At 39.7% G+C, this 27,923-nt stretch overlaps 1 protein-coding gene across 10 annotated transcripts in view; it reads right to left on the bottom strand.

Annotated features, from left to right (window-relative positions):
* Window positions 1-7,500: 7,500 nt before the first annotated feature.
* Window positions 7,501-27,923, bottom strand: part of LOC129734906 (ceramide transfer protein-like) — a 92,031-nt gene continuing 71,608 nt past the window's right edge. For 6 of the 10 annotated variants that reach the window (XM_055700283.1, XM_055700284.1, XM_055700282.1 and 3 more), the window contains 3 exons: window positions 27,517-27,646; window positions 9,742-9,878; window positions 7,501-8,066 (listed from right to left, as the gene is read on the bottom strand). In XM_055700283.1, the coding sequence (XP_055556258.1) occupies window positions 9,751-9,878; window positions 27,517-27,646 (258 nt within the window). In that variant the 3' untranslated portion in view covers window positions 7,501-8,066; window positions 9,742-9,750. Of the gene's footprint in view, window positions 8,067-9,741; window positions 9,879-25,902; window positions 26,136-27,516; window positions 27,647-27,923 lie in introns of those variants that run through there. The other 4 variants (XR_008730436.1, XR_008730435.1, XR_008730438.1 and 1 more) reach the window with 4 other exon arrangements.

The following is a 27,923-nucleotide window of genomic DNA, read 5'->3' as shown; positions in this document are numbered from 1 at the left end:
GATTTTCAAACTAGTAACTCCAAAAACAATTACAGGTCAGACAGCTTAGTAATTCAAGCAAATGAAGTTTCTCAAAATTGTTTGAATGCACTCCTATCAAAAATCCCAGGAATCAAGAACAGATGCTTACACTTCTATTAAAAGAAGTCTCTTAAGGTATAGTGTGTCTGTATGTTCCTTTTTTCTTTCTTTTTTTTTTTTAACTGTTTGACACTTATTCCTCAGAAATAGGTGTGTATCCACTGCTTATGCTGAGAAAAAACGAAGCCAAAAAAAAAATCACACTGTTCTTTAAAAGGAATTAAAATATAAAAAACCCTAGTGTGAAACTTTTTTTTTGGGGGGGGGGGGGGTGTATTTATGTTAATAAGAAATCTTATCCTTCTTTCAAAGAAAAGTACTAATTAAAAGGAATTCGGTGAAATGACATGTTAATGCAACAGGCAGTTTTTGTATTAAAATACTGTACTTGGACCAATGAAGCAGTCTTGGGTGTTCTTTATGTAATACAGAAAGGCCAGGTTTATTCTGGTTTGATTCACCTTTTTGGAAGACTGCTAAATGCATCACCTTGCCTAATTAACAATTTTCCTCCTGTGATTAACGTTTGATGGGGTTTTTTTGTGGGTGGAGTTTTTTGGGTGGTTTTTTTTTGTGTGGTTTTCCATTGTTGTGGTTTTTTTCTGTTTCTTTGGGTTTGTTTAGGGGGGAGGGAATTAATCAGTGGGTTGGACTGGGTTTCTTACAGGAATGCAGCAGCATTCCTAAAGGGGTGACTAACAGAGGTATTCTAGTGTGCAAGTTTGATATATATCATGATGGGTTGTTGTAACCAACACACTAATACATTGTAATGAACTTATAAAGCTAATGTGCAAGCATGAAGATGTACTACATGCTGCATATGTTATGATAGCATGTAAATATCATTTAATGTTTATCTTCCTGCAGTACTGTTGCTAATAGCTACCATTTTATTTAAGGAAAGTTGGCACTACTTTGTTTCTATGTTCATTCAGTGATCTTATTTAAAGTAACACTGTACTAGCAATAAATGGTGGTTCAGTGTTCATTTTGATGTATTAAAGTTACATTCTGTCTTGTAGAATTAACATTTTTGTATTATTACTAAATTGTGTCCACTTTGGTACAAAATTACTTTTTCAGTTTCAGTAAAAAATGGAAAATTATATTGGCTTGATTGTGATATTTTAAGCTTATTTCATGGCTTAGTGAAATATTTTATGTTAAAATAAGAGGATTAAGGAAAATGACTAGCATACAGTACTAAACACAGTGGAGTTATGATACCAGAACCTCTCACCTTGTTTGCAGAAGCCTGTATACATTTATTCATCAAGCTGAATTATGCAGTTTGCCCAAATGGGAGAACTAATTCACCATTAGCAATGCCTTCTGTTGACGCCTATTTGGGTGTTTCTCTTAATTTCCAGAAAACTGTTGAATTACACTTTTGGTAGTTTCTCATAGTTTCTCAAAGTTTCTCATAGTTTCTCAAAGTTTCTCATAGTTTCTCAAAGTTTCAAAGGTGCTTTTCAGTCTGTCAACTTGTTACCTGAATTTTAAACACTGCTTTCACCAGGAAAATGTAATTTTATCAAAATACACAGTGCTGCATGTTCTTGCAAGACAGGTTAAGCTGGAAGAGTAAAAGAACCTGTTAGTATCACATAAAGAACTGTTTGACATTCTATTCTGATAAGAACTGCATGTTAGCAGTGAAGGGGTTAAGCTTTTAGTCAGTGCCCCACTACAGATGCTGGAAGCTGTAAAAAGAAATCCTGTGTCTGTGCATTTCTTGTATAAGGTTTCTTTCTTTCTTGTTTTTTTTTTTTCTTTCTCTCTGTCACTTTTCTCTGTTTTTTCCCTCTTCTCAACTATAGTTCAACTGCCATGTCTGATCTTGGTAATGTATATCAGTCTGTAATCTGACATACAATGCAGCCTGTGTTTTCAGTCTCCTCAGTGCTACAGGTTTTATATCTGAATTGGAAGTTACCCTTTCATAGGTGTTAAAAAGGTTAGGGAACTGAAGGGTTCTTATTTCCCTGCATACGCTACAGTAGAGGATTTCAACATCACTGCAAAATTTGTGTAGCAAAACTGTTTCAGTATAAGAAGTCCTGTTTGTTTTGAGTACTTGGCAAAACCAAACCAGCTGTCTGGAATCAAGTTTCTAGAGCTGCAGCAACCTAAATGTTATACCATTACAATTGACACATCTTTTTCAAATATTTTAAAACCATTAAAAAATGTTATATTTGACTCTGGTAAGTAGTTTGCTTCTCTCTTTACCTAATTATCTCCCTTTTTTGGTGTCTTGAATCTATTCCTGTTGTCTGACATGAAAGTTTCAGAGTTATGAGGCTTGGACGTTATGCAGTTCCAGCTGTATCTAATTACACAGTTTCTGAGAGAAATTAAAGTGAACAATCAGACTTCAAGTATATCCAAGCTCTAAGTGTGTCTATACACAGCACTGTTTGGACAATTTTCACTCTTGGTATTATAAGACAAATACAGCTCTTGGAAAATCTGTGGTAGATGGCCCATGATGACACCTGCTGAAACAAGGAGTTGATGGTTTGGGCTTCAGGTGGTGTCCTTGTTATAGCAACAGTTTCTCTGCTCCACAGATCTTCTCTATTGCCTGAGGGGAAAGCTCGTGTTACTGGCAGATGCATCCTGTCTTACACAGCAATTACAGTGCCACGCAGCTAGCGAAACTCCTAGTACTGACAGTTCTGTACCTTGTTTTCTTGGTTAGTTTACTGCTGGCCCTATCCACCTTGTACCATCTTCTGGGAGGAGGCCTGCTTCTGAAGCTAACCTCCTCTCTACAGCGCTGTAGGGATTTTGCAGTCTATTATACAACACTAAATTACCTTCTGTCCCATCTTCACCATTGGTTTATGCTCAGTCAGCTTCTTAATCTACTCAGGGGGGAAATAGGGGCTTTTTAGCCCCAGCTTTTATAGGTTTTTCCCTAATTACAGAACCCAACAGTATTCCTGCTAGGACTCTTAGGCTATCTAGAAAATGTGGTGGGTTGATCAGCTGCTTGCTTACCCCTACCCCAGCAGGATGGGGAAGAGAATTGGAAGGATAATAGCAAGAAAACTCATGGATCAAGACAAAGACAGTTTAATAGGTAAAGTGAAGCTGTGCACACAAAGCAAAATAAGGAATTTATTCACTACCCATCAGCAGGCAGGGCCTCAGCACACCAACAGTTACTTGGAAAGACAAATGCCATAACCACAAACATCCCCCACCTTCCTCATTCTTTTTCTGAGCTTTTAGTGCTGAGCACAATGTCATATGATGGGGTGGGTTTGACCCTGGCTGGATGCCAGGTGCTCACCATAAGCTGATCTATCATGCCCCTTCCTCAACTGAATGGGGGAGAAAACTACAAGAAAAGGCTCATGGGTCAAGATAAGGACAGGGAAAGATCACTCACCAATTACAGTCACAGGCAAAACAGACTTGACTTGGGGAAATTATTGCCAATCAAAATCAGAGTAGGGTAATGAGAAATAAAACCAAATCTTAAAACACCTTCCCCCCACACCTCCCTTCTTCCTGGGCTCAACTTCACTCTCGATTTCTCTACCTCCTTCCCCCAAGCAGTGCAGGGGAATGGGGGCTTCAGTCAGTCCATCACATCTTATGTCTCTGCTGCTCCTTCTCACATTCTTCCCTGCTCCAGTGTGGGGTCCCTCCCATGGGAGACAGTCTTCCATGAACTTCTCCAATGTGAGTCCTTCCCACAGGTTACAGTTCTTCACAAACTGCTCCAGGGTGGGTTCTTTCCACAGGGTGCAGTCCTTCGGGGACAGACTACTCCAGCGTGGGTCCTCCACAGGGTCACAGGTCCTGGCAACAAACCTGTTTCAGCATGGGCTCCTCTTTCCACAGGTCCTGCCAGGAGCCTGCTACAGCACAGGCTCTCCACAGGGTCACAGCCTCCTTCAGGTGCATCCACCTGCTCCAGTGTGGGGTCATTCGCCATGGGCTTCAGGGGACAGCCTGCCTCGCCATGGTCTTCTACCATGGGCTGCAGGGGAATCTCTGCTCTGGTGCCTGGAGCACCTCCTCACCGTCTTTCTTCACTGAACCTGGTGTCTGCAGAGTTGTTGCTCTCACATATTCTCACTCCTCTCTTCCAGCTGCTGTTGAACAGCATTCCACCCTTGCCCCCCAAATGTTATCACAGAAGCACTACCACTGTTACTGATTAGTTGGCTCAGGTTTGGCCAGCAGTGGGTCTGTCTTGGATCTGACTGGCATGGCTCTATTGGACATAGGGGAAGCTTCTAGCAGCTTCTCATAGAAGCCCCTTCTGATGGGTTAACCTTGGCTGGATGCCAGGTGCCCACCAAGTCTCTCTTATCACTCCCCTCCTCAGAAGAATGGGGGGGGGGGGGGGGGGGGGGGGGGAGAAAATAAGATGGAAAAAAATAATTGTGGGTCAAGATAAAGGCAGCAATAGCAAAAGGTGCACACGTGGAAGCAAAGGAAAACAAAAGATGTTATTCACTACTTCCCATCAGAAGGCGATCAACCACTTTCCAGGAAGCAGGGCTTCAGTACATGTAGCGGTTGCTCTGGAAGACAAGCGTCATAAATAAGGAATGCCCCCCTTCCTCCTCCTTTCTCTTATCTCTTGTATCTGAGCAGACGTCATATGGTATGAAATATCCCATTGGTCGCTTTGGGTCAGCTGTCCTGGCTATGTCCCCTCCCAAGATCTTGCCCACCCCCAGCCTACTGGTGAGAGGAGGGAGAAGGTTGGAGAGACAGCCTTGATGCTGTGTGAGCACTGCTCAGCAGTAGTCAAAACACTGGTGTGTTATCAACACCTTTCCAGCTACCAATACAAAGCAAAACTCTGTGAGGGCTGCTATGGGGAAATTTAACTCCATCTCAGCCAGACCCAATACAATTATAGTATTATATATAACTTTATACATGATCTAAAAGTTGGTTAAAAGGTAAAATGTTTTAAATAAGTTTCTCCAAAGCACAAAAAGTTAAAAATAACTGCCAACCAGGATTTTTCTTCATAATTTTTAATACTTTTCACTTTTAAATACTGGTTTAAAATTTGTGATTGTAAGATGAAAGAGCCAACTTCTTTTAATTTTTTAAAACTTATAATTAGGATCATAAAGCTATTATAGAACAAACAGTTACACCCTATACACTGAAGGTACTCAAAAATATGATTCATGTTTTAAGTCTGTAGATGAACAGTGGCAACTGAAATACAGTGTTATCTGTACAACTTGACAAAAATACAGGTAGACAATCTGATTAGTTTAAAGAGAATCTGCACAACTTCAGATAAGCCAGCTCAGTCCAATTAAGGTAATTCCCCCCCCCCCCCCCCCCCCCCGAAGCACATCACATTTTTTACAGATAAATTTCTCAAAATAAGATGTTCCGGTTCTCAGACAGGATAACAATGACCATCTAGATCATCCTCATTCTCAATACAAGTTCTACTAAGTAATTTCCTTCAGATCTAGTTCAGCAACATCCAAATTCTCTTAATAGAACAATATCTGATGGAGAAGATAGCTGTGTCCTCAGTCCTTCAAATTGTTTCAGCTTATAAAAACAGCCATTCTAGAGTCATGGGCTGCTTCTGCAAAGACCAAAGCTACACAAACACTACAGATCTGTTAACAGGAAGAAGAGAACTCAGAGCACAGATACATGACAGTGACTAGAAAGAGAAGTGGGTTCAAGAGATGGGAAATTTTATAAAACCATATAAGAAAGATCCCTTCTGGAAGAAAAGACCTAATGGCTACTTGCACATGGACAATCTGAGAGGCCAATAGAGCAATGCCCTTTTTCATTTGGTTTTAAAGAGGTCAATTAATACCTGTTTCTCAATCTTGCAACTTCTTCCGTATTCTTTAAGAAGCCTCTTACAACTCTGGGCAGGGCTAGCTGTAGTGAAATACCAGTGCCTTTATCTAAAAGTAAAATATTCTTTACAAATAGTATCTGTAGTTTAATTTTATTTACAGAATAAATGGCAAAAGTACATCACATTTAGTGCAAATGCAACTAATGATATAAGATTTATATACTACTTTGTAAACTTTCCATACCTTTGTAAAATAAAGCCATCCAATTAAATTAATATTTACTTGCCTGTGTTCAACAATTACAAGAAATGGCAAATAAGGAGTTAACCCCTTTATATTTTGGATATTTTTTACTTTTTTTCTTTTTACATTCCCATCAGTGGCTATGGTGGAATGAACCATTGCTCAGTTGACTGTAAAATGATGAAGTACATTTGAGATAAGATTTTTAAATTTTTTTTAACATCACTATATAAAGTGTTCACTAGTGATATAGTAAACACGTACAAATTTTCATCTTATTTGCCTTACTAGCATTAACATATAGTCACTTTTCTACATATTCAAATTAATAGAATAACTCTGTAATAAGGCATATTCCATACACATCATTAGAAAAAGGCAAATAAAAAAGGAAGAGTTATGGAGCATGAAATCTGTGTGCATGTGTAATTATGTGTTATGTATGATTTAATCTCTATAGAGAAGTTGAACATATAGTTTGTTCAATACTCTGCAGATCACATTTCATCATTCACCAAATCTTCATTAAGTTACTATCTTTTTTTTTTTTTTCAGGCACCTACCATACTATATCAAATAAGACTTTCAGTTTTCTTCTGGAAAAAAAATATTTTAAAATCTGAAACATTTTTCTTGAGATACACAGGTCAGTGAAACACCCAGCAGTCTCTGAAGTTTCCAACTACAGGACATAAATAAAAGAACCCAAAGTCAGTAACAGTCTGCCAGAGTCCTGTTGTAATGAGCATCTCCAGAATCAAAGGCAGGCAAATATCTGACTTAAATTCTCACAGCAACTAGAATGAACTTTGCAATAAGAACTATGCAGAAGAACTACGCATCCTTATAGCAATGATGGGTTTTTGATCAAGAGGCAAGTATCAGTATAACTCATTTTCTACATGAACCTCATAGCATGGCTTTATTGAGATCAGGAAAACACATGCAAGATCTGAAAATAATGTACTCATTCTCATTCTAGGCTGGGAATGTTGTCCTATGTAGTCCAAATTAATAAATATAGTGTACCTTCTCGCAGCTTTGGGAAAGATGCAAAATACCATGCAAGAAAGCAGTCCATATACCATGGACAGATGACTTCTAGCTTTCAGGCACTCTCTTGTCCTCTCATACAGAATCTTCCTAGAAATTTCTGGATCGTGTTTAACGACAAAAATTCTGTAGCACATAATACATAACTAAAAAAATACAACAGATATATAAAGATATCTGGAAAAAAATAAAGCTTTTCACAAACTTACTCCTTTAGATCCAAAGATCTTCATAAGAGTAAGATAGTAGAAAAGACAAAGTCATAAAGATATTGACAGCCCTCAATTATTAACTGACATTTTATGTAACAAGATGATTTATTATAGAAACAAGCAGCAATGAACTGTGATTATACAAAGCAAAACAAAACCTGCCAATAAGTCACCTAGACTTTACTGAACTCCCTCCCCCTCAAAATACTACGTATATTTTTGTGCATATAAAGCACATACAGTATGCTATACATGCATTTGTCTTTTGTGCTTTTTAGACACGCACAAAAACTGCATGAGTATCTTAGGAATGTTGACAGTGAAATTCTGCAAAGCATTTAAAATTAAAACAGTATCCCCTGTTGGTGATTCAAAGTTGTACACGTTCTTCCTCTTCTAAAGCAAACAAATAAAATAATCATATGCTTGTTATCAATAAATCTATTTATAATTACACATTGATTCCACAAGAAAATTTAGGAGAGCACTAGCGGTAAATATTCAGCCTCATGGTGTCGCAACACTTCTTTATTTCAGTATACAAAGCCTAGAACTTTGGCCATAAAAAGACTGTAGATCCTTCGTTCCAGCATGGAGTGCTCTATGCATGGTCACTTCAGCGTGGAATACTCACCCAGTCTTGTTCTGATCGCTGCAGGTAAGCAAAGACAAAATACAGTACTGAAAATTTTTAACACTAACAGGAAAACAAGAACTTGTTAAACCTCTTAAATAGTATCAGCACTGCTATTATCATGTTTGAACTGTTGGCTTGCGACAGCCACGTTTTAAATGGTTCACCTACACTAGTTCTCTAATAATATACAATTAAAAATGTGAATCATCACAGTGCTACCTGTTACAGAAGGATCAAATTACTAAGACTTTTGGACTCTGACATAATAAATAGAACCTAAAAATAGACACAGCCTATGTCATGCATAGAAAAGTGACAAAACCTCATTTTCAGATCATAGAATGGTTTGGATTGAAAGGGACCTTAAAGATCATCTAGTCCAACCCCGGTGCTATGGGCAGGGACACCTTCTGCTAGACCAGGTAGCTCAAAGCCACATCCAACTTGGCCATGAACATTTCTAGGGATGGGGCATCCACAACTTCTCTGGGCAACCTGTTCCAGTGTCTCACCACCCTCACAGGAAAGAATTTATTCCTATTATCTAATGTAAATCTACCCTCTTTCAGTTTAAACCATTAACCCTTATCCTATTGCTACAGGCCCTACTAAAATGTCTGTCCTCATCTTTCTTGTAGGCCCCCTTGAGGTACTGGAAGGCCGCTATAAGGTCGCCCTGGCACCTTCTCTTCTCCAGGCTGAACAACCCCAACTCTCTCAGCCTGTTTTCATAGGAGAGGTGCTCTAGTCCTCTGATCATCTTCATGGCCCTCCTCTGGACTCATTCCAACAGCCCATGTCTTTTTAATGTTGGGGTCTCCAGAGCTGAATGCAATATTCCAGGTGGGGTCTCAAGAGAGCAAATACTTAGCTGGAATTCGGTGGTTTGACACTAGTTATACATAATGAAATATACAGCAAAAGTCTACACTAATAAAAATTAAACAAAGCTTTACTTTGCACAAAGGCTTATGTCTGACAGATTCAGACATCCCCAAAAGTGATTGAGAAATTATTTTCTAATGTCACACCATCATTTAAACATTAAAATAATTTAAGATTAGCCCAATGATCTATACCATTAAAATAAATCCACTAACTTCAGAAAGCATCTAATAAATCCCTTTTCTTTCTTAGGTTCATCAGAAAGACTAAAAATTTAAGACACAGTCTCTTTTACATATTCTAGTAATTGACACTGGTTTGCCAGAAAAGTTCCATAATAAAAATTCTAGATCTAAACTATTCTGTCAACATAAAATAATACTTTGACCTTCATAATATTCTATCAGATATGCAATTATAATTAGAATTTAAGATAGCAAAATCTCATGAGGCTCTAGAGAAACTTCAGTATTTATTCTTTTCAGAATAACTGTAAAACATCTGTGATAGGTGAGAAAAAATACTTCATCCTTTTATACTTCTACATAAACATGCATGCAAAAACTTGCAACACAAACAAGTGAGTCTACAAAAACTAACGCTTGATAACTTGTGCAGTTCTTATTTGTCATGCTAACAATACACATGAATTACATGAATGTTTTAAAAAGTATATTGCATACATAAATTAAAACTAAGCACTGAATTCATGCAAACTATAAGACACTTCTAGATTGCATACTTCTGTTTGGCCTTAAATATTCACAACAGTGAATCAGGAATAAAATAAAAAAAGAATGCATACCTACTAATACTAGAATAAAATAGGCTTTCCTGCTGTCTTCTCTTGCACATATGATGTAAAACGCTTTAAGAATTTTGGATATTCTCGTTTTGCCACTGCCCGTAACACAGATGCTGGTGCCCATCCTCCTGGGTTCACTAGAAATAGACAGGAAGTCATACACTGAAATACAACTAAAAGCTAGAAAAGAAAATTTAAGTTTGTATTCCTGCAACTATTTCTAAATGTTGTGGTTTAACCCAGCAGGTAGCTAAACACCACATACCTCCTTGCTCATTCCACCCCCCCACAGATAGATGGGTCAGAAAATTGGGAAAATCAAAAAATGTAAAATTTGTGGGAAAAGATAGACAGTTTAATAGGGCAAGAAAAGGAAGGGAAAATAATAACAATTAGAACACAGAAAACTAATGATGCACAATGCAATTGCTCACCACATAATGACCGATTCCTGGCCAGTCCCTGAGCAGCAGCCCTTGGCAAACTTTCCCCCTAGTTTATATACTGAGCATGATATCATATGGTATGGAATATCCCTTTAGCTAGTTTGGGTCAGCTGTCCTGGTCGCGTCTCCTCCCAGCTTCTTGTGTCCCCCAGCCTACTTGGTGGTGGGGTGGGGTGATAAGCTGTAAAGGCTGTGACTTACTGTAAGCACTCCTTAGCAACGACTAAAACCATCGATGTATTATCAAAATTATTCCCATTCTAAATCTAAAACACAGCACTGCACCAGCTACTAGGAAGAAAATTAATTATATGCCAGCCAAAACCAAGAAAGTATCCATCCCTTATTCCGTACCATCTACATTATGCTCAGGTCACACGCTTTCCAATACAGCCTTTCCTGTCTTTTGATATATACACAAAGATATCATTCCCTTAGTCTATGGCCATCCCTTTAAAACATCCATTGACTTCATTTAGTTTATGACTTTGGGCTCCATCTGTCCTTCAAGGCAGGATAGATGGTGTGCGGTGCTGGATTGTTGCATGCTGTAGACAGTTCTGGTTCCATCGCCGCTGTGCTTGTCTGGTTCTATCATTGCTGCAATTTGCCCAGTTCCATCAAAATTCATTCTTCATTTATCTGGGTATTTTCTATTATAATATCGTTGATATAACATATAGCAACCATACTAGTGAAGACATACAGTATTATACGGCAATTAAGATCATATAAATCAAATCACTGGCTGTTCTCACCCAAAATCAAATCCCTTTGAGGCACACACCGGACTTCCCCATCCTCCTGCATTACCCACCAAGTGCTCCCAGGTCCCTGAGCAAAAGCAATCCCACAAATGGGTTTGCCTTTGCCTGAGGCAGGAATGACCCAGACTGTCTTCCCCAGCATAACTTTAAGTTGCACTACAGGACCTCTAACTGTTTCTACAGTACTTAAAAGCATTGATTGGGCAGGGCCAGCTCAGCTGACACATCCTCTACTGTTGACTGACTAGGTGGCTTTTGATAAACATATATCCCAATGTTTGAAGGTCCCACCACCCATTGCTTTCAGTGTAGTCTTTAACAGTCCATTGTATCATTCCATTTTCCCAGAGGCTGGTGCTTGTTAGTGGATGTGATATGCCCACTCAATGCCATGCTCCTCGGCCCAGGTGACTATGAATTTGTTTTGGAAATAAGTCCTGTTGTCTGACTCAATTCTTTCTGGGGAGCCATATCGCCATAATACTTGCTTTTCAAGGCCCAGAATAGCATTCTGGGCAGTAGCATGGGGCACAGGATATGTCTCCAGCCATCCCATGGTTGCTTCCACCACTGTAAGCACATGGCACTTGCCTTGGTGGGTCTGTGGGAGTGTGATATAGTCAATTTGCCAAGCCTCCCCATATTTATATTTCAGCCATCATCCTCCATACCACAGAAGCTTTAACTGCTTGGCTTGCTTAACTGCAGCATATTTCGCATTCATAGACAACCTGTGCAATAGCGTTGTCCTGGTTTCAGCTGGGATAGTTAATTTTCTTCTCAGTAGCTGGTACAATGCTGTGGTTTGGATTTGGTGTGAGAATAGTGTTGATAACACACTAGTAATGTTTCTACTAAGTCAAGGACTTTTCAGTTACTCATGCTCTGCCAGCGAGAAGGCTGGAGGAGCACAAGAAATTGGGAGGGGACACAGCCAGGACAGCTGACCCAAACTAGCCAAAGGGATATTCCATACCATAGAATGTCACGCTCAGTATATGAATGGCGTGTGTGTGTGAAGAGAGCTTGGCCGGGGCATGCTGATTGCTGCTCGGGGACTGGCTGGGCATCAGTCAGCAGGTGGCGAGCAACTGTACTGTGCATCACTTGTTCGGGTTTTTTTCCCTCCCTCTCTTTGGATTTTATACCTCTCCCCTTCTCCCTCCTTTTAATTACAATTATTATTATTGTTATTTATTTAATTTTGTTTCAATTATTAAATTGCTCTTATCTCAACCCTCGAGTTTTACCTTTTTCCCTGATTCTCCTCCCCATCCCTCTGGAAGATGGGGAGGGGGGAAAGCGAGCAGCCAGCTGTGTATTACTTAGTTGCCAGCTGGGGTTAAACCATGACAGTCCTTTCTGGTAGCCAACACGGGGCCGGAAGGACTGAAATAACAGATCTGACTAGAGTGTGTTAAAACAAAACTGTTATAATAATTCTTTATAATGGTTTAATACTCACTAGCCCCAATATTGTTTTCTTTGCTCTCAAAGTTGCTGTTCACGATCTCAGGGTTGTCTTATGTACTTTACTTGCAGTATGTGTTCCCTGTTGCACTGTTTATGGTCGATGGGGCTTGGATTAAAGTTATCATTGTGTTCTTTATAGTGCTGGCTTACGATATGATAGACTCGCTGGCCATGAAACTAATTCAGCATGTATACTCAGCATTGCTGTCGTCCCCATATGTCAGGCACTCTCTGATGAGGACTACTGATAATTGCACCTTTAGCTTTTCCTTTTTGGAGAGCCAACAGCACAGTCTATCTCCCTACACCTTCTCCTCTAGGCCAATTACAGAAGACTTCTGTACTTCTGAAAAGTTAAGAGTATTCATGGTGTTATCGATTTGTTAATAAGTTAAGATTGTTTGTTTTTATTTGATTAATTGATTTTATAAAATAATTTTATAAAATTAAAATATAGAAGGATAAGAGAAAAAAAAAATTATAAGAAACTTATAGCTACACAGTAAAAGTTGTTATGAGATCTTCTGTATGTCCTGTACCAAGGCTAGAAGAAGGGGCTGGAACTATTGTTAAAACATAGGTAATAACTTTAGGGTTGAAAGGTTTCTTTGTATTTAACCAGTCTTCTGTATGCAGAGGTGTATTGAAATGTCAGAATATGAGATTAATGGGAACTGGGGAGAGTCGACTGGAACAGCTTGTAGATGCCTGCCAAGAAACTGTGAACTTTAGTAAAAGGTAATTCCGGCAGGGGGAGATCGCAACCACCGACTCACATACCACCTACCCAAATCGCACCCTAGACCCATTTCTAGACCTTTCTAAGCTTTACTGCGCAGAATCGGATATAGGAGGAGAGTATGTTAATGATTTACGGGAAATGTTATGATTATGCATGAATAGTTAATGAATATGTATGAATAAGTTCTATATATGGAATCTGATTTTGGGACCTGGTGTGCGTTGATCGTGAGAGGACTCACTCACGCACCCGGCTGTCAATAAAGAAGTGTCTGCTTATCTACATCACATTGGTGCCGATAAGTCCTTCATTCCGAGATTTCGGTAACAGTTTTGGCGACCCAGATGGGACCTCGCTGAAGGAGACCGGAGGAGTCGGGGACCTGATCGGTTCCAGCCGGCACCGAGGATTTCTCGGGGATACCCATCGATCCCCGATCCATAAGGCTCTTCGCGACATTCCCTGGATTTTTGGGTAAGACACTTCTTTTTTTTAATTGTAGTAAGTAAGTGCACTAGAGGAAGTGGGTAGGAGTCCCACTATAATAAGTGTATGGGAAAGAGTGGGTTGGAGTCCCACTGAGTAAGTCTACCTGTCAGACGCGGTGAAAGAGCTGCGCAGGGTAGGACTAGGAGTCTGCCCGTAAGACATAAGCGAAAGCTATTGCAGGGTTGGACAAAAGTGGAAACAAGAGAAACTATATGCTATAGTGTTCTCTAAGGTAGTGCCTCTAACAAGAAGTTAGAAGTTTTTGGTGTTCTTTGTTGTTTTGTGAGTTTGTGTATTAAGAAGAAAATTAAGAGGTATAATATTGTGTTATATGTTTGTTTAAAGTAACTGTGGGAAAGTGTGAGTGTGGCTGTAAGGGTGAGACGTATAATTGAGAACGAAAGCGAGTGTGGAGTGTGGATCCGCGGATCGGAGTGACAGAGTTGAATAATCGTGTATTGTATTGTGAGTAATTACACCATGGCAACTAAGTTAACTCGGTTGTTTAAAAGTAAAAGCTTGGGTAATCTTGTGTTAAATGATAAAATCCCAAAAAATTCTCCATTGGGATGTTTGTTGGCACATTGGGGGGATTTATATGAGGATTTGCCAAAGAGCCAGATGATTGAGTATTGTAATAATTGGTGGCCGCTATATATATTAGAAGATCAGGAAAAGTGGCCCATGAACGGGACACTGAATTATAACACTATTTTGCAGTTAATGTTGTACTGTAAAAGGGAAGGGAAATGGAGTGAAATGCCATATGTGGATTTGTTCTTTTACTTGAGACAAAGAAAAGACTGGCAGGAGGAATGTAAGTTAACTATTGGAGACAATTTTGTAATGGCTGTAACCGCTGATAATAAGAAAGTGAAAAAGTGTTGTTCAACTTGTGAAATTGGGAAAGGTTGTTTGAAGAAAAGGATTGTTATTGAGAATGACGATGGACCAGAGTTAGATATATCCCCTCCTAGGAGAGAAATGAATCAGGGTCGAGAATTAAGGGTACAAGAACCAGCGATTGAACCAGATAGCAGTGGAACGGGAGATGTGGGAGAGAGATTCAGAGATTGTAATTCATACTCCTGTTTCACGGAGAACTCGGCAACAGACCCATACAATAGCTCCCCTGCGACAGGGAGCTGGCAGTGACGGACCAGTCTATGTGAAAATACCTTTTACAGCTACGGATTTGATGACTTGGAAACAGGCAGCAGGAAACTATAGAGAAGATCCTGAAAAAGTAGGCAAGGTGGTAGATACTATAATTAGAACACAGAATCCAGATTGGAGTGATTTACAGGTGATTTTGGATAATTTGTTAGATGATACAGAGAAACAAATGGTATTAAAAGCTGGCAAAACACAGGCAGAGTTGGATGTAATGAGTGGCATAACAGGTGGAACAATAGAACAGAATTTTCCATCTGGGGATCCGCAGTGGGATCCAAATAATGTGGCACATAGAGAAAGACTGAAGCGGTATCAAAAATGGGTTTTATATGGAATTAGACATGCCATGCCTAAATCCTTGAATTGGTCTAAATTATACGAAGTAAGACAAGATAAAAATGAATCTCCCTCAGCATTTTTGGAAAGATTAAAGGAAGCTGCTAGAAAATACACTGATTTGAGAGTGGAAACAGAGGCAGCACAGATACAATTGGCTTTGATCTTTATGGGACAATCGGCACCAGATATAAGGAAAAAACTCCAGAAACTGGAGGGAGAGAATTCAAGGAGTTTAAATGCAATGTTGGAAGTGGCATGGAGGGTATATAATAACAGAGAAAAGGAAGAAAGAAGATCAAGGAGAATAGATTTATTGGCAGTAATGGCAGGAACAACAGATAGAGGAAGGGGCAGAGGAAGAGGATTTAATGGGAGAGGAGGGTATATGAATTGTGGTGATCGGAAATTTAATACCCTCTTAGGAATAAATCAGTGTGCCTTGTGTAAAGAGGAAGGACATTGGAAAAAGGACTGCCCCAGAAACAGGAGTGCTTCTCACGACCTTGCCAAAGTAATGGTTTTAGATGACTGAAGGGGACCAGAGGGGAACCCAGCTGAACCTCTGGTTAAAGTTAAGCTGGGAGATAAAGAAGTTAAATTTTTAGTAGATACGGGAGCGACATTTTCAGTATTAAATACTTGTAAAGGAAAAATTGGAACAAAAACAGCCAATATAAAAGGAGCAACAGGGAAAGAAGAAAACAGGCCATTCCTACAACCCATAGATTTGAAATTTGGAAATAAAATAATTACACATGAACTTTTGTATGTACCAGAATGTCCGGTACCCTTGTTAGGAAGAGATTTGTTATCTAAATTAAATGCACAAATTGTTTTCGATGAAGGAGAACTCTTTTTGAAGATACCCGAGTCAAAAACGGGAGAAGTTTTGATAATACAAGAAAAGGTAAAGGAACAAGAAATTCCACCGGAGGCGGATTTGGCAGTGATCCCTACTGTATGGGAGACAGATATTCCTGGAAAATCAAAACTAGCAGAACCTGTTAAAATAGATTTGAAGGAAGGCGCAGGAACAGTGAGAATTAAACAATATCCAATCAAACCAGAAGACAGACAGGAACTGAAAAAATTGATTGATACATTTTTGGAGTATAAAATTTTGGAAGAATGTGAAACTGAGTACAATACTCCTATTTTACCAGTCAGAAAACCTTCGGGTGAATATAGGCTGGTACAAGACTTGAGAGCAGTAAATCAAATAGTTAAGGATATTTATCCTGTAGTAGCAAACCCTTATACACTGTTAACAGCACTGAGGGAGAATTATCAGTGGTTTACAGTGCTTGATTTAAAAGATGCTTTCTTTTGTATACCTTTGGAAAAGGGAAGCAGAAAACTGTTTGCTTTTGAATGGGAAAATCCTCAAACCGGGCGAAAGATGCAGCTGACATGGACCAGATTACCCCAAGGATTTAAAAACAGTCCAACTATTTTTGGAAATCAATTAGCAAAGGAACTTGAAACCTGGAAACAGGATAAATCAAGGCCTGGCCTGGGCATTTACTCCTACATTATGTGGATGACATATTGATAGCTACAGAAGAAAGACTTGCCTGTATACAGGTGACTATTGACCTCTTTAATTTCCTGGGACTAAATGGATACAAAGTGTCCAGGAAGAAAGCCCAGATAGCCTTCCAGACTGTGATATATCTGGGCTTTGAGATTTCAAAAGGACAACGACAATTAGGAAAAGATCGCAAAGAAGCTATTTGTGGTATACCTGAGCCGAGAAATATTCATGAACTCAGAGCATTTTGGGGAATGACTGGGTGGTGTCGCCTTTGGATCATGAACTATGGGCTAATAGCTAAACCGCTGTACGAGGCCCAAAAGAACTCTCCCTTTGTATGGGGCCCACAACAACAAAAGGCTTTTGTAGAGTTGAAACGTGCCTTAATGTCTGCACCTGCCTTGGGACTGCCGGATCTAACCAAAGATTTCCAGCTGTTTGTTCATGAAAGGCAACACCTTGCACTGGGTGTGTTAACTCAGAAGATAGGAAGCTGGAAATGACCAATCGGATACTTCTCCAAACAACTGGACACAGTGAGTAGAGGGTAGCCAAACTGCCTTCGAGCAGTGGCGGCAACAGTAATGCTCATACAAGAAGCTCGGAAATTGACTTTGGGGAGAACAATAACAGTCTATGTCCCACCATGGTGATAACTGTTTTAGAACAAAAGGGGGGACATTGGCTTTCTCCCAGCCGAATGATGAAGTACCAGGTGGTATTGACTGAACAGGATGATGTGATTTTAAAGACAACTAACCTGGTAAATCCTGCAGTGCTTTTAAGTTCCATACAGGAAGAAGGACAACTGGAACATGATTGCTTGGCTACCATCGAGTATGTTTATTCCAGTCGTGAAGATCTGAAGGATGTGCCATTGGAGCGACCAGACTGGGAATTGTATACTGATGGAAGCAGCTTTATGGAACAAGGAGTCCGATACGCCAGATATGCAGTAACAACAGATACTACAGTTATAGAAGCAGGAGCATTGGCGAGTACCACATCAGCCCAAAAGGCAGAACTCATCGCTTTAATTCGAGCCTTAGAACTAAGCAAGGACAAGAGAGTAAATATCTGGACTGATTCAAAATATGCCTTTGGGGTAGTGCATGTCCATGGAGCTCTGTGGAAAGAGAGGGGGTTATTGTCCTCTCAAGGAGCAAACATTAAGCATCAAACAGAGATTTTACGATTATTACAAGCAGTTCAAAAGCCAGATCAAGTAGCAATCATGCATTGTAAGGCACATCAGATTGGGAATACAAAAATAATAGCTGGGAATAATTTAGCTGATAGAACAGCAAAAAGGGTAGCAAAGAAACAAGCATTGCAAATGGCAATAATTCCTTCTAAAACATTAATCCTTCCCAGGGAAAAAACGAGATATTCAGAGGAAGATGACAAATTGGGTCAGTTATTAAATGCTAAGAAAAACTTAGCGGGGTGGTGGGTAACTCCTAACGGGCAAGTAGTAATTCCACCTCTTTTGATGAGAGAAATAATTCAAATGAGACACCAAGAATGTCATTGGGGGGCAGAAGCCTTAGTAACATCTTTACGAAAGCAAATAATATCAGTTAAGATGTTGGGAATAGCTAAAATGGTAACGGCAAAGTGTGAAGTATGTTTGAAAAACAATCCAGTGATTAGGAAAAAGGTTCAAATGGGTAGACTGAAATCTGGTACAGGACCTGGAGATTATTGGCAAGTAGATTTTTCAGAGTTGCCTAGATACAATGGGTACCGGTACATCTTGGTAGGGGTTGATACTTTTACAGGATGGCCAGAAGCCCTTCCCTGTCGCACCACACAAGCAAAAAGAGGTTGTAAAGTGGTTATTACAAGAAATAATTCCAAGATCTGGAGTACCTATTGGAATTTCCTCTGACAGAGGTCCACACTTTGTGGCTGAAGTAGTCAAAAGTGTTAGCAAAGCATTGGGTATTAATTTGGATTTACATTCATCTTGGAGGCCACAATCTAGTGGGAAAGTGGAAAGGATGAATCAAACGTTAAAACGACAAATAAGTAAAATTTGTCAAGAAACCAGTTTAAAGTGGCCTCAGGCACTTCCATTGGCGTTATTAAGAATCAGAGTACAGCCAAGGAGTGGAACCTCAGTCAGTCCTTATGAATTATTATATGGAAAACCGTATGAGTCTCCAGAACCAAATCCAAACATACATGTGAAAGGAAAGCAGGATGTGTATAACTATTTGCTTTCTCTAGGAAAAACTTTGACTGCAATTCGGAGTGCAGTAATTTGGAATAGACCTTTACCCCTGGAAAATTCAGTGCATGATTTCCAGCCGGGAGACTATGTTTATGTGAAGACCTGGACCTCCGAACCTTTGCTGGAGAGGACCTTTCCAGATACTGTTAACCACTTTTACAGCTATCAAAATTGCAGAATCGGATGCTTGGATACATTATACTCGAGTGAAGAAAGCACCATGAAGAAAGCATCTATTCCGTGGAAGATTGTCAATCATGACCCAGAGACTTTAAAATTGACTTTGAAACATGTCTAATTTTTCATATCAGGTTATGATTATTCTTTGGATTTTATTTTGGTCGGTAGTGTTGGTGGGATCATGGGCTGACTTGGTGGACAGGAACAAAAGACAAATAGAAACAGAACAAGTGATTGACATTCCCAAACAAATGGCCGAGGAAAATTTGATGGTAGGATTGATTAAAGAATTTGCCAATTTACAAAACGTCACGCAGATCACTGCTTGTTTGCCAATTCCGAGGGCAGTAGGTGAATCTATTCCACGGGGAATTTTAACTATGAATTTGACTAACCTGGAACATAAAAATGAAACCAACTATTGTGAACAGAGGCCAGTGACTCAATGGTATGAGCAAGTGAAAGTCACTAGAAAACAGTGGAAAACTCCAGGTAGTCTGGCGGATTGTGAAAAATTGTTAAATCATGTTTTTACCAAAATAGGGAGATTTAAGACTGTGGGATGGTGTTCCTATGATGAACAATTTAAAATCAATGTGAGCAAAAGTGTCATGGAATGGAAGTGTAACGAAACTGGCCAAAGCACCCAATTAGTAGAACAGTGGGACTCTATATGGTCTATGTCCATATTTTCCCATTTTCAGTATATGGCAAGAACTTCTTGGTGTTTTACCTGGGATGGAAAGGCTTTTTCAGTATTACCCTGGGTAGATGATAGGTCAACTACATCGGGAGAGAAGGAAAATAAAGTAGTGCCATGGTGGAAATGTGAAAAAGTGTATGATTGCAGCAATTCAGACTTAATAATCCAAATAATTCCTCCTTTGGCCGCTGCTTTGAAATACGGTTGTTTCTGTCGAGGTCTTAAGAATACTCTCAATTTAACCAGCACTTTTACAGTCAGAAGAGGAACTTTGTTTAGTTGTAGAAAATCTACTATTCGAAGTCCAGGACATTTAGTTTGGGCATTAAGTGATGGAACCTGGACAACACACTTACCATTAGATGGTAAGGTGAAACAAATTACTTTAGGCATGCCAACATTGTGTCCAATTTGGAAGAAATCACCATTTAGAGGATCCCTAGAGAATTTAGAATTGAAACGAATATAGAGATCTGGGATAAATGATGATATTTGGAATGAACCATCTACAGGAGTGAAAATTGGCTGGGCACTGGAATCACTTTTAAATCCTATAGCTTCATACAGAAACAGAGCATGGCTCTATCAGTTAACTGGTCAAGTGGAAAAATTAGCAAACGTTACCAAAAAAGGGTTTAAGGAATTGAATATAAAATTACAGGCAACTTCCAGAATGACTTTACAAAATAGAATGGCACTAGATATGCTCCTACTTAAAGAACATGGAGTGTGTGGATATCTCAAGGATAAATTGGACCACTGTTGTATCCACATTCCAAATGTCACTCAGGATGTGGAACATGATCTAGACCTATTGGGAAAAATTGAAAAAGAAACTGAAACAATTCAAAAGGAAATGTCAGAAGATTGCCTTGGGAAAATTTTTAACAAACTGGGATGGAATTTGAGCTCTTGGATACAATCTATAATTAAGACTTTGTTTCTGTTACTAATTGTCTTTTTGATGATCATGCTAGTATATGCATGTTTGAAGAAACAGTTTACCAATAGAATTGCAGTGAGTCGTATGATTATGAGAGAAGTACCAACTATTTTATCAAGACATGATCCATCACCAAAATATGTTGAAACAAAAGATATATGAATAATGTGAAAGTATTGAAATAATGATTTTCAACACTTTCAAAGGGGGGAAATGTTATCGATTTGTTAATAAGTTAAGATTGATTGACTTTGATTGATTAATTGATTTTATAAAATAATTTTATAAAATTAAAATATAGAAGGATAAGAGAAAAAAAAATTATAAGAAACTTATAGCTACACAGTAAAAGTTGTTATGAGATCTTCTGTATATCCTGTACCAGGGCTAGAAGAAGGGGCTAAAACCATTGTTAAAACTTAGGTAATAACTTTAGGGTTGAAAGGTTTCTTTGTATTTAACCAGTCTTCTGTATGCAGAGGTGTATTGAAATGTCAGAATATGAGATTAATGGGAACTGGGGAGAGTCGACTGGAACAGCTTGTAGATGCCTGCCAAGAAATCGTGAACTTTAGTAAAAGGTAATTCCGGCAGGGGGAGATCGCGACCACCGACTCACATACCACCTACCCAAATCGTACCCTAGACCCATTTCTAGACCTTTCTAAGCTTTACTGCGCAGAATCGGATATAGGAGGAGAGTATGTTAATGATTTACGGGAAATGTTATGATTATGCATGAATAGTTAATGAATATGTATGAATAAGTACTATATATGGAATCTGATTTTGGGACCTGGTGTGCGTTGATCGTGAGAGGACTCACTCACGCACCCGGCCGTCAATAAAGAAGTGTCTGCTTATCTACATCACATTGGTGTCGATAAGTTCTTCATTCCGAGATTTCGGTAACAATGGGATGTTGAAGACCATCATGTTTGTGGCGCTGATTCTATGGTTGAAAATACTGAATGTGGTTCAGACCTTACTGAGAATTAAGCAACTAGCTGCAGCTACTCCAACTGCCACAAGCAGCAATACAGCTACACAAACCTCAATGATAATCATTGTGGCTACTCCAACTGAAAAACAGACAGTAGCAGCTTATGAAGGGTTTCAATCTGATTCAGAGGTGATTGGTAGTGAAGCGCAGCTCCTCCTGGCGCCTGTTGCCAGTGCTGGGCTGGGTGTTTAAAGGGAGGGTTTCCTCTGCATATCACGCAACTGACGATAGGTGGAGTAAGTGGGCCACACTGATCACACAACGAGCTCAAATATAAAATCCCAGTCATCCAGGAATCTTGGAAGTGACCATGGACTGACCAGAAGTTAAATATTTTGGTATGTCACCAGAGGAGGAGGTGATGTGCTGAAAAGCACTCATTGTATAATAAATTGCCAAAAAATGGGAGGCAATATGCCTTGTTTACTGATGGGTCCTGCTGTATTGTAGGGAAGCATCGGAGGTGGAAGGCAGCTGTATGGAGTCCCCTACAGCAAGGCACAGAAACTGCTGAAGGAGAAGGTGAATCGAGTCACTTTGCAGAGGTGAAAGCTATCCAGCTGGCTTTAGGCATTGCTGAACAAAGAAAAATGGCCAATACTTTACCTCTGCATTGCAAATTACTCTGCTTCCATTTCCATAACCACCCCCACAGGGCATTTACTACTATCCGTGAGTCAGTACAGAGGTAAAGTATTGGCCATTTTTCTTTGTTCAGCAATGCCTAAAGCCAGCTGGATAGCTTTCACCTCTGCAAAGTGACTCGATTCACCTTCTCCTTCAGCAGTTTCTGTGCCTTGCTGTAGGGGACTCCATACAGCTGCCTTCCACCTCCGATGCTTCCCTACAATACAGCAGGACCCATCAGTAAACAAGGCATATTGCCTCCCATTTTTTGGCAATTTATTATACAATGAGTGCTTTTCAGCACATCACCTCCTCCTCTGGTGACATACCAAAATATTTAACTTCTGGTCAGTCCATGGTCACTTCCAAGATTCCTGGATGACTGGGATTTTATATTTGAGCTCGTTGTGTGATCAGTGTGGCCCACTTACTCCACCTATCGTCAGTTGCGTGATATGCAGAGGAAACCCTCCCTTTAAACACCCAGCCCAGCACTGGCAACAGGCGCCAGGAGGAGCTGCGCTTCACTACCAATCACCTCTGAATCAGATTGAAACCCTTCATAAGCTGCTACTGTCTGTTTTTCAGTTGGAGTATAGTGGGCCTCCGATCCTCTATAACCCTGACTCCAAAAGCCTATGCATCAACCTTGAGTCTCCCCAGCTGCAGTGTAGAGCACATTTTTAAAGTCTTGTCCTGCCTGGATTGGCCCAAGGGCTACTGCTTGAATTATCTCTCTCATTTAATTTGTTCAAAGGCTTGTTGTTGCTCAGGGCCCCATTTGAAATCATTCTTCTTCAGGGTCACATGATAGAGAGGACTTATGATCAGACTGTAATTTGGAATGTGCATTCTTTAAAAACCCACAACACCTAGGAAAGCTTGTGTTTACTTTTTTCTAATTGGTGGAAACATTGCTGTTATTTTGTTGACCACATCCATTGGGATCTGATGACATCTGTCTTGCAATTTTATTCCCAAAAAACTGGATTTCTGTGCAGGTCCCTTAACTTTTTCTTTTAATTTATTTTTAAAGGAAAAAACAGCTTTCAGAAAGGATTCAGGCTATTTCCCTTTCTCAAAAACTTCTGCTCTTTTGCCCCACAGGATCATGTCATCAGTGTCCTGCAGGCATTCCAGAGCTTCACCCTGTTCCAGTGCAGCCTGGATCAGTCTATGACAAATGATAGGGCTGCATTTCCACCCCTGGGGCAATCCATGCCAGGTGTACTGGACACCCCCCTTCAAGTGAAAATGAGCTGTGGCCTGCACCCTGCTGCCAAAGGTATTGAGGAAAACTCAATAGCATACCATTTGGCTGCCTTTGATTCCAGGTTGTACTGAAGTTCTAGCATGCCCAGCATAGCAGCACTCAGCAGTGGCATAACTTCATTCAGGCCACGATAGTCTACTGTTAGTCTCTACTCTCCATTAGACTTTTACACTGGGCACATGGGACTGTTCAAGGTTGACAGTTCTGCTGATCACTCCTTGGCTCTCCAGTCGGTGAATCAGCAAGTCTCAGTTGGTGCAATATTGTAATTGGTACATTGTTGTGGTAGCAATTGGCAGCCTTCAGCAATCCTACAACAGAAAGATCTTCCAAGGGACTGGGCAAGGTAGACAGCTGCTTAGTTTCCTGTCTCCAAGGCTGCTACACCATAAGCTCACCAGTACCCTTTTGGGTCCTTGAAACACCCTCTTCTCTGTGTTTCCAGGTCATTACTGCCAATGAGCTGGCATACAACAATGGTGCACTCTATACAAACTTCCACCACATTGGGTTCACATGCACCTGGATCTGTGGGTAACTGCTTTTTGTCCGGGTCATCATAAGTCAACCTCCAGCATGGCCAGTTCCCTCAGGTACTGGCTAACTTTCTTGATTGTGGTCCACTTGACTGGGTGACATGTATCCCTTCAAGGAAGACAATATCTTTCCTTCACACCTGACAGGAGTCTCCTCCAGAGACTAAGGACTTGCATCTCTTTTCCAATTGCTTTGTCAATGCCCCCTTTAGAAAGTGATCCCAGCTTCTTGGCTTCCTTTCCCTACAGTTCCAGACTAGTGGCCCCATTATCCCAACATCGGAGCAGACAGGTAACAATGTGCTTGCCTGGACAACTGCTGAAATCTTTTTACATATCTCACAGCTCACTCAGGGATAGGGATCAGGTGGTTACTGCCTCATTTATGATTTCTTCCTCGTCCTGCTCCTGTTCTCTTGAACCCTGCTTCAGAGTAGTCTGACTTGTCTACTTCCTCCTACTTCCTCTTAGAAGCAGCTCTTTCATCCCTTACTAAATGAGCTGACTTCCACTTCCAATATTTCTTCTTGTGTGTAGGGACAACTGATACCAGTACAGGTTAGTTCTTTGGTTCAGCTGCAGTGCCTGTCACCAGGGTTTGTATGACAAAATGACAGGCATTGCGGTTATCAGAACCAGAGATCTTCTCTTCCCCTTGAGGGGAATACTGAATAGTTTTGAACAGGGCTTGGTAGGCATGGGTGTGGCCCCAGCACATTGCAGTAATTTGTGCCTCTCTGGAATTGCCAGGGTGACAGCATGCTCTTTCCAAATATTTTACTAGTCTTTCTGGATTCTGCACTTGTTCAGGGGTGATGTTTCAAAACGCTGGAGGTGCCCACTGTCCTAGGCATTTGCCCATACTATTCCACAAACCCTGCCACTCATAACTATTCAGCCTTGAGGCAGATCTCTGGGCGGTATTCTTAAATAGCTGTTTAACCCTAAACAAGACCTGGAACACATTCAGGAAACATAGCAACAGGTACATGACGGTTTGAACATCCCCAGGATATTAAAAATTCTCAAAAGCTATTGTAATTAGCTTGGATGAGAAAGGGAAGGTGAAAGAAGGTATTGCCCCCATAGATTGGCTCTCTGAGGAGAAAAGGTAAAAGGTATTATTAACAGTTGTCAATAGTGGCTCCCAAAGTACAGAGGTGACTGCAATTCTGAGTACAAATACCAGATTAGCCTCACAACCAGCAACTTTATCATATCATAAACCAGTGTTACAAAATACAACAAAAATATAATCTTAATCCAGCCCCCAGAGATGATAAACAACACAAAAGGGAACAAATACAGCAAGTAAGGTGTTACATAACAGCTCTAATAACAAGCACAACAACCCAGAGCAAATAAATCGACATTGTGGCCAGTAACTATTTAACTAATATAACGAATGCTTATAAAAATAATTGTTTTATCATGCTCTGGTCAGATCTGTCATTTTCAGCCCTTTGTGCCCCACGTTGGGCACCAAAAAGAACTGCCGTTGTTTAACATGGTAGGCAGCTAAACACTGCACAGTCACTCGCTCACTCCCCCCTCTCCAGTGGGATGAGGAGAGAATTGTGGGTGGAAGTACAATTAATGGGTTGAGATAAAGACAGTTTAATAGCACAGAAATGGAAGGGAAAATAATAATAATTATAATAATAGAGTTAGAATATACAAAACAAGTGACGCACAATGCAATTGCTCACCACCAACCGATCAATGCCCAGTCAGTTCCTGAGCCAGCTTTCCCTGTGTTTGTATACTAAGCATGACATCACATGGTATGAAATACCCCTTTGGCCAGTTTGGGTCAGCTGTCCTGGCTGTGTCTTCTACTTTCTTGTGCCCCCCAGCCTACTCAATGGTGGTGTGGGGTGAGAAGCAGAAAAGGCCTTGACTTAGTGCAAACACTGCTCAGCAACAACTAAAAAAAAATAATAAAAAAATCAGTGTGTTATCAACATTATTCTCATCCTAGATCCAAAACAGCACTGTACCAGCTATTAGGAAGAAAATTAACTCTACCCCAGCCAAAACCAGGACACTAAAGTAACAGAAAAGAAGAAAAACTTACAGCTTGTATTGCAGCACTTTATACTCTTAATACTCTAATTCAGTCCAGTTCTATGAAGTCACTATTTGGAAAACATTAAACATGATGTGCTGTCTGTAGGGAATGCTCAAAGGAAAGATTATATTCTTTAAGTACTCCCAAGAAACAACAGACAAGGAGACTCAAGTTACTATTTTCTTTGAAATAATTAGTCAGTATTCATTTTTCAGTAACCGTTGCATTTGCCTGCAGAATTGCTACATAGCCTATGTCTTACAAGTTTTTTTAAAGCACTTTTAACATATTTTGAACTGATTCTAAAATATGCTTAAAGTCCCAGGTCAAGTACTTTACTGAAGCTGCCGCCACCTCCCATATAATCACAGTTCAGAATTTGTCACTGAAAAATTATTTTTTAAATAATTGGGAAACTTCTAAACAGGAAACAAAACAGCTTACCTCAGAGTTTAACATCATATAGTATTATTTGTACAGGATTTAATACAAGTTGCATCACTCCTATATGGCAAAGATTTAATGAACCCATTTTTCAGACTTTGTTTCTTTAGTAAGCTATACAATAGGTGGTCAAAAATAATAAGCAGGTGATACTCAAAAGTGTTTTGTAGCCGCAGGAAAGGAGCTAATAGGTATGTGGTTCCAATACTATAAATACACTGCTAATTACCGGTTACAATAACAATGCAGTTTGGCTTTTCTAACTTTGCAGTCAATACCAAAGATTTTATCAGTTAAAAAATGTGTAGACTAGATAATATAGCTTGCAGACATCCTCATACAAAATGTATTTGTCCCTTCTTAATCTGAGGATAAGAACTGTATCTTTACTATCAGCAGCTTTTCAGCCTAACAACATGAATTGGGGAAAAAATTGACAGCAATACATGAATAAAACCCTCAGACTATTACTGAAACTAAAAAGTTATGCCAAGTCATCCCAGTTGCAAACATTTCTTCTGCCTACCCCCATCCACCCCAAGGTTCTGTACTTAGGACTGAGCTACACATTACTTTTGCTTATTCCTCCCAGGATGCCACACAATGAAAGAACCCATTAGTGATTGATGTAGCACATTAATTCAACTCTTTTTGACCGTGAAGGCCACAAGTGTGATCCTATATATAAATTTTACAGGAAACTGCATCAACTTTTTTTTTTTTTTTTGCCAGTATGCAGCTCCCCAGAATTAACATATATCATGAATGTCATACTGAAAAATTTTAGACTTACCATTAGCTACATATGTGATCTTGCATAGAATATTGTCCCTGCTTATTTCCTTGTTCCCCTCTGGTGGGCTCACTAATGTCTGACAAATCATAGCAATATTTATTTTGGCACGGACACAGCGATTGTTCAGCTGCCAAAAAAACCAACAACCAAAACATTTGTAAGTGTCAAACTAAGTTTATTTCATCATATTTGACTGTGAACATTTGAATTTAGTATAAAGTCTAAAACACTCCAAAAGCTGTGTTTCAGGGAGTTTATGTTCTAGCACTACATGGATGTAACATGAATGTGAATGAAATGAAAGATATGTGATCAATAGGTTAAATTGAAATGCCTGAATCTCAGGTTTATATTTGCTTAATACAGTGAATTATTTCAATTATTGTGAGAAGTAAGGAAACATC

The sequence above is a fragment of the Falco cherrug genome (assembly GCF_023634085.1).
Source record: "Falco cherrug isolate bFalChe1 chromosome W unlocalized genomic scaffold, bFalChe1.pri SUPER_W_unloc_1, whole genome shotgun sequence".
Classification (NCBI taxonomy): Eukaryota; Metazoa; Chordata; class Aves; order Falconiformes; family Falconidae; genus Falco; species Falco cherrug.
This window is presented reverse-complemented; position numbering and strand designations above follow the sequence as displayed.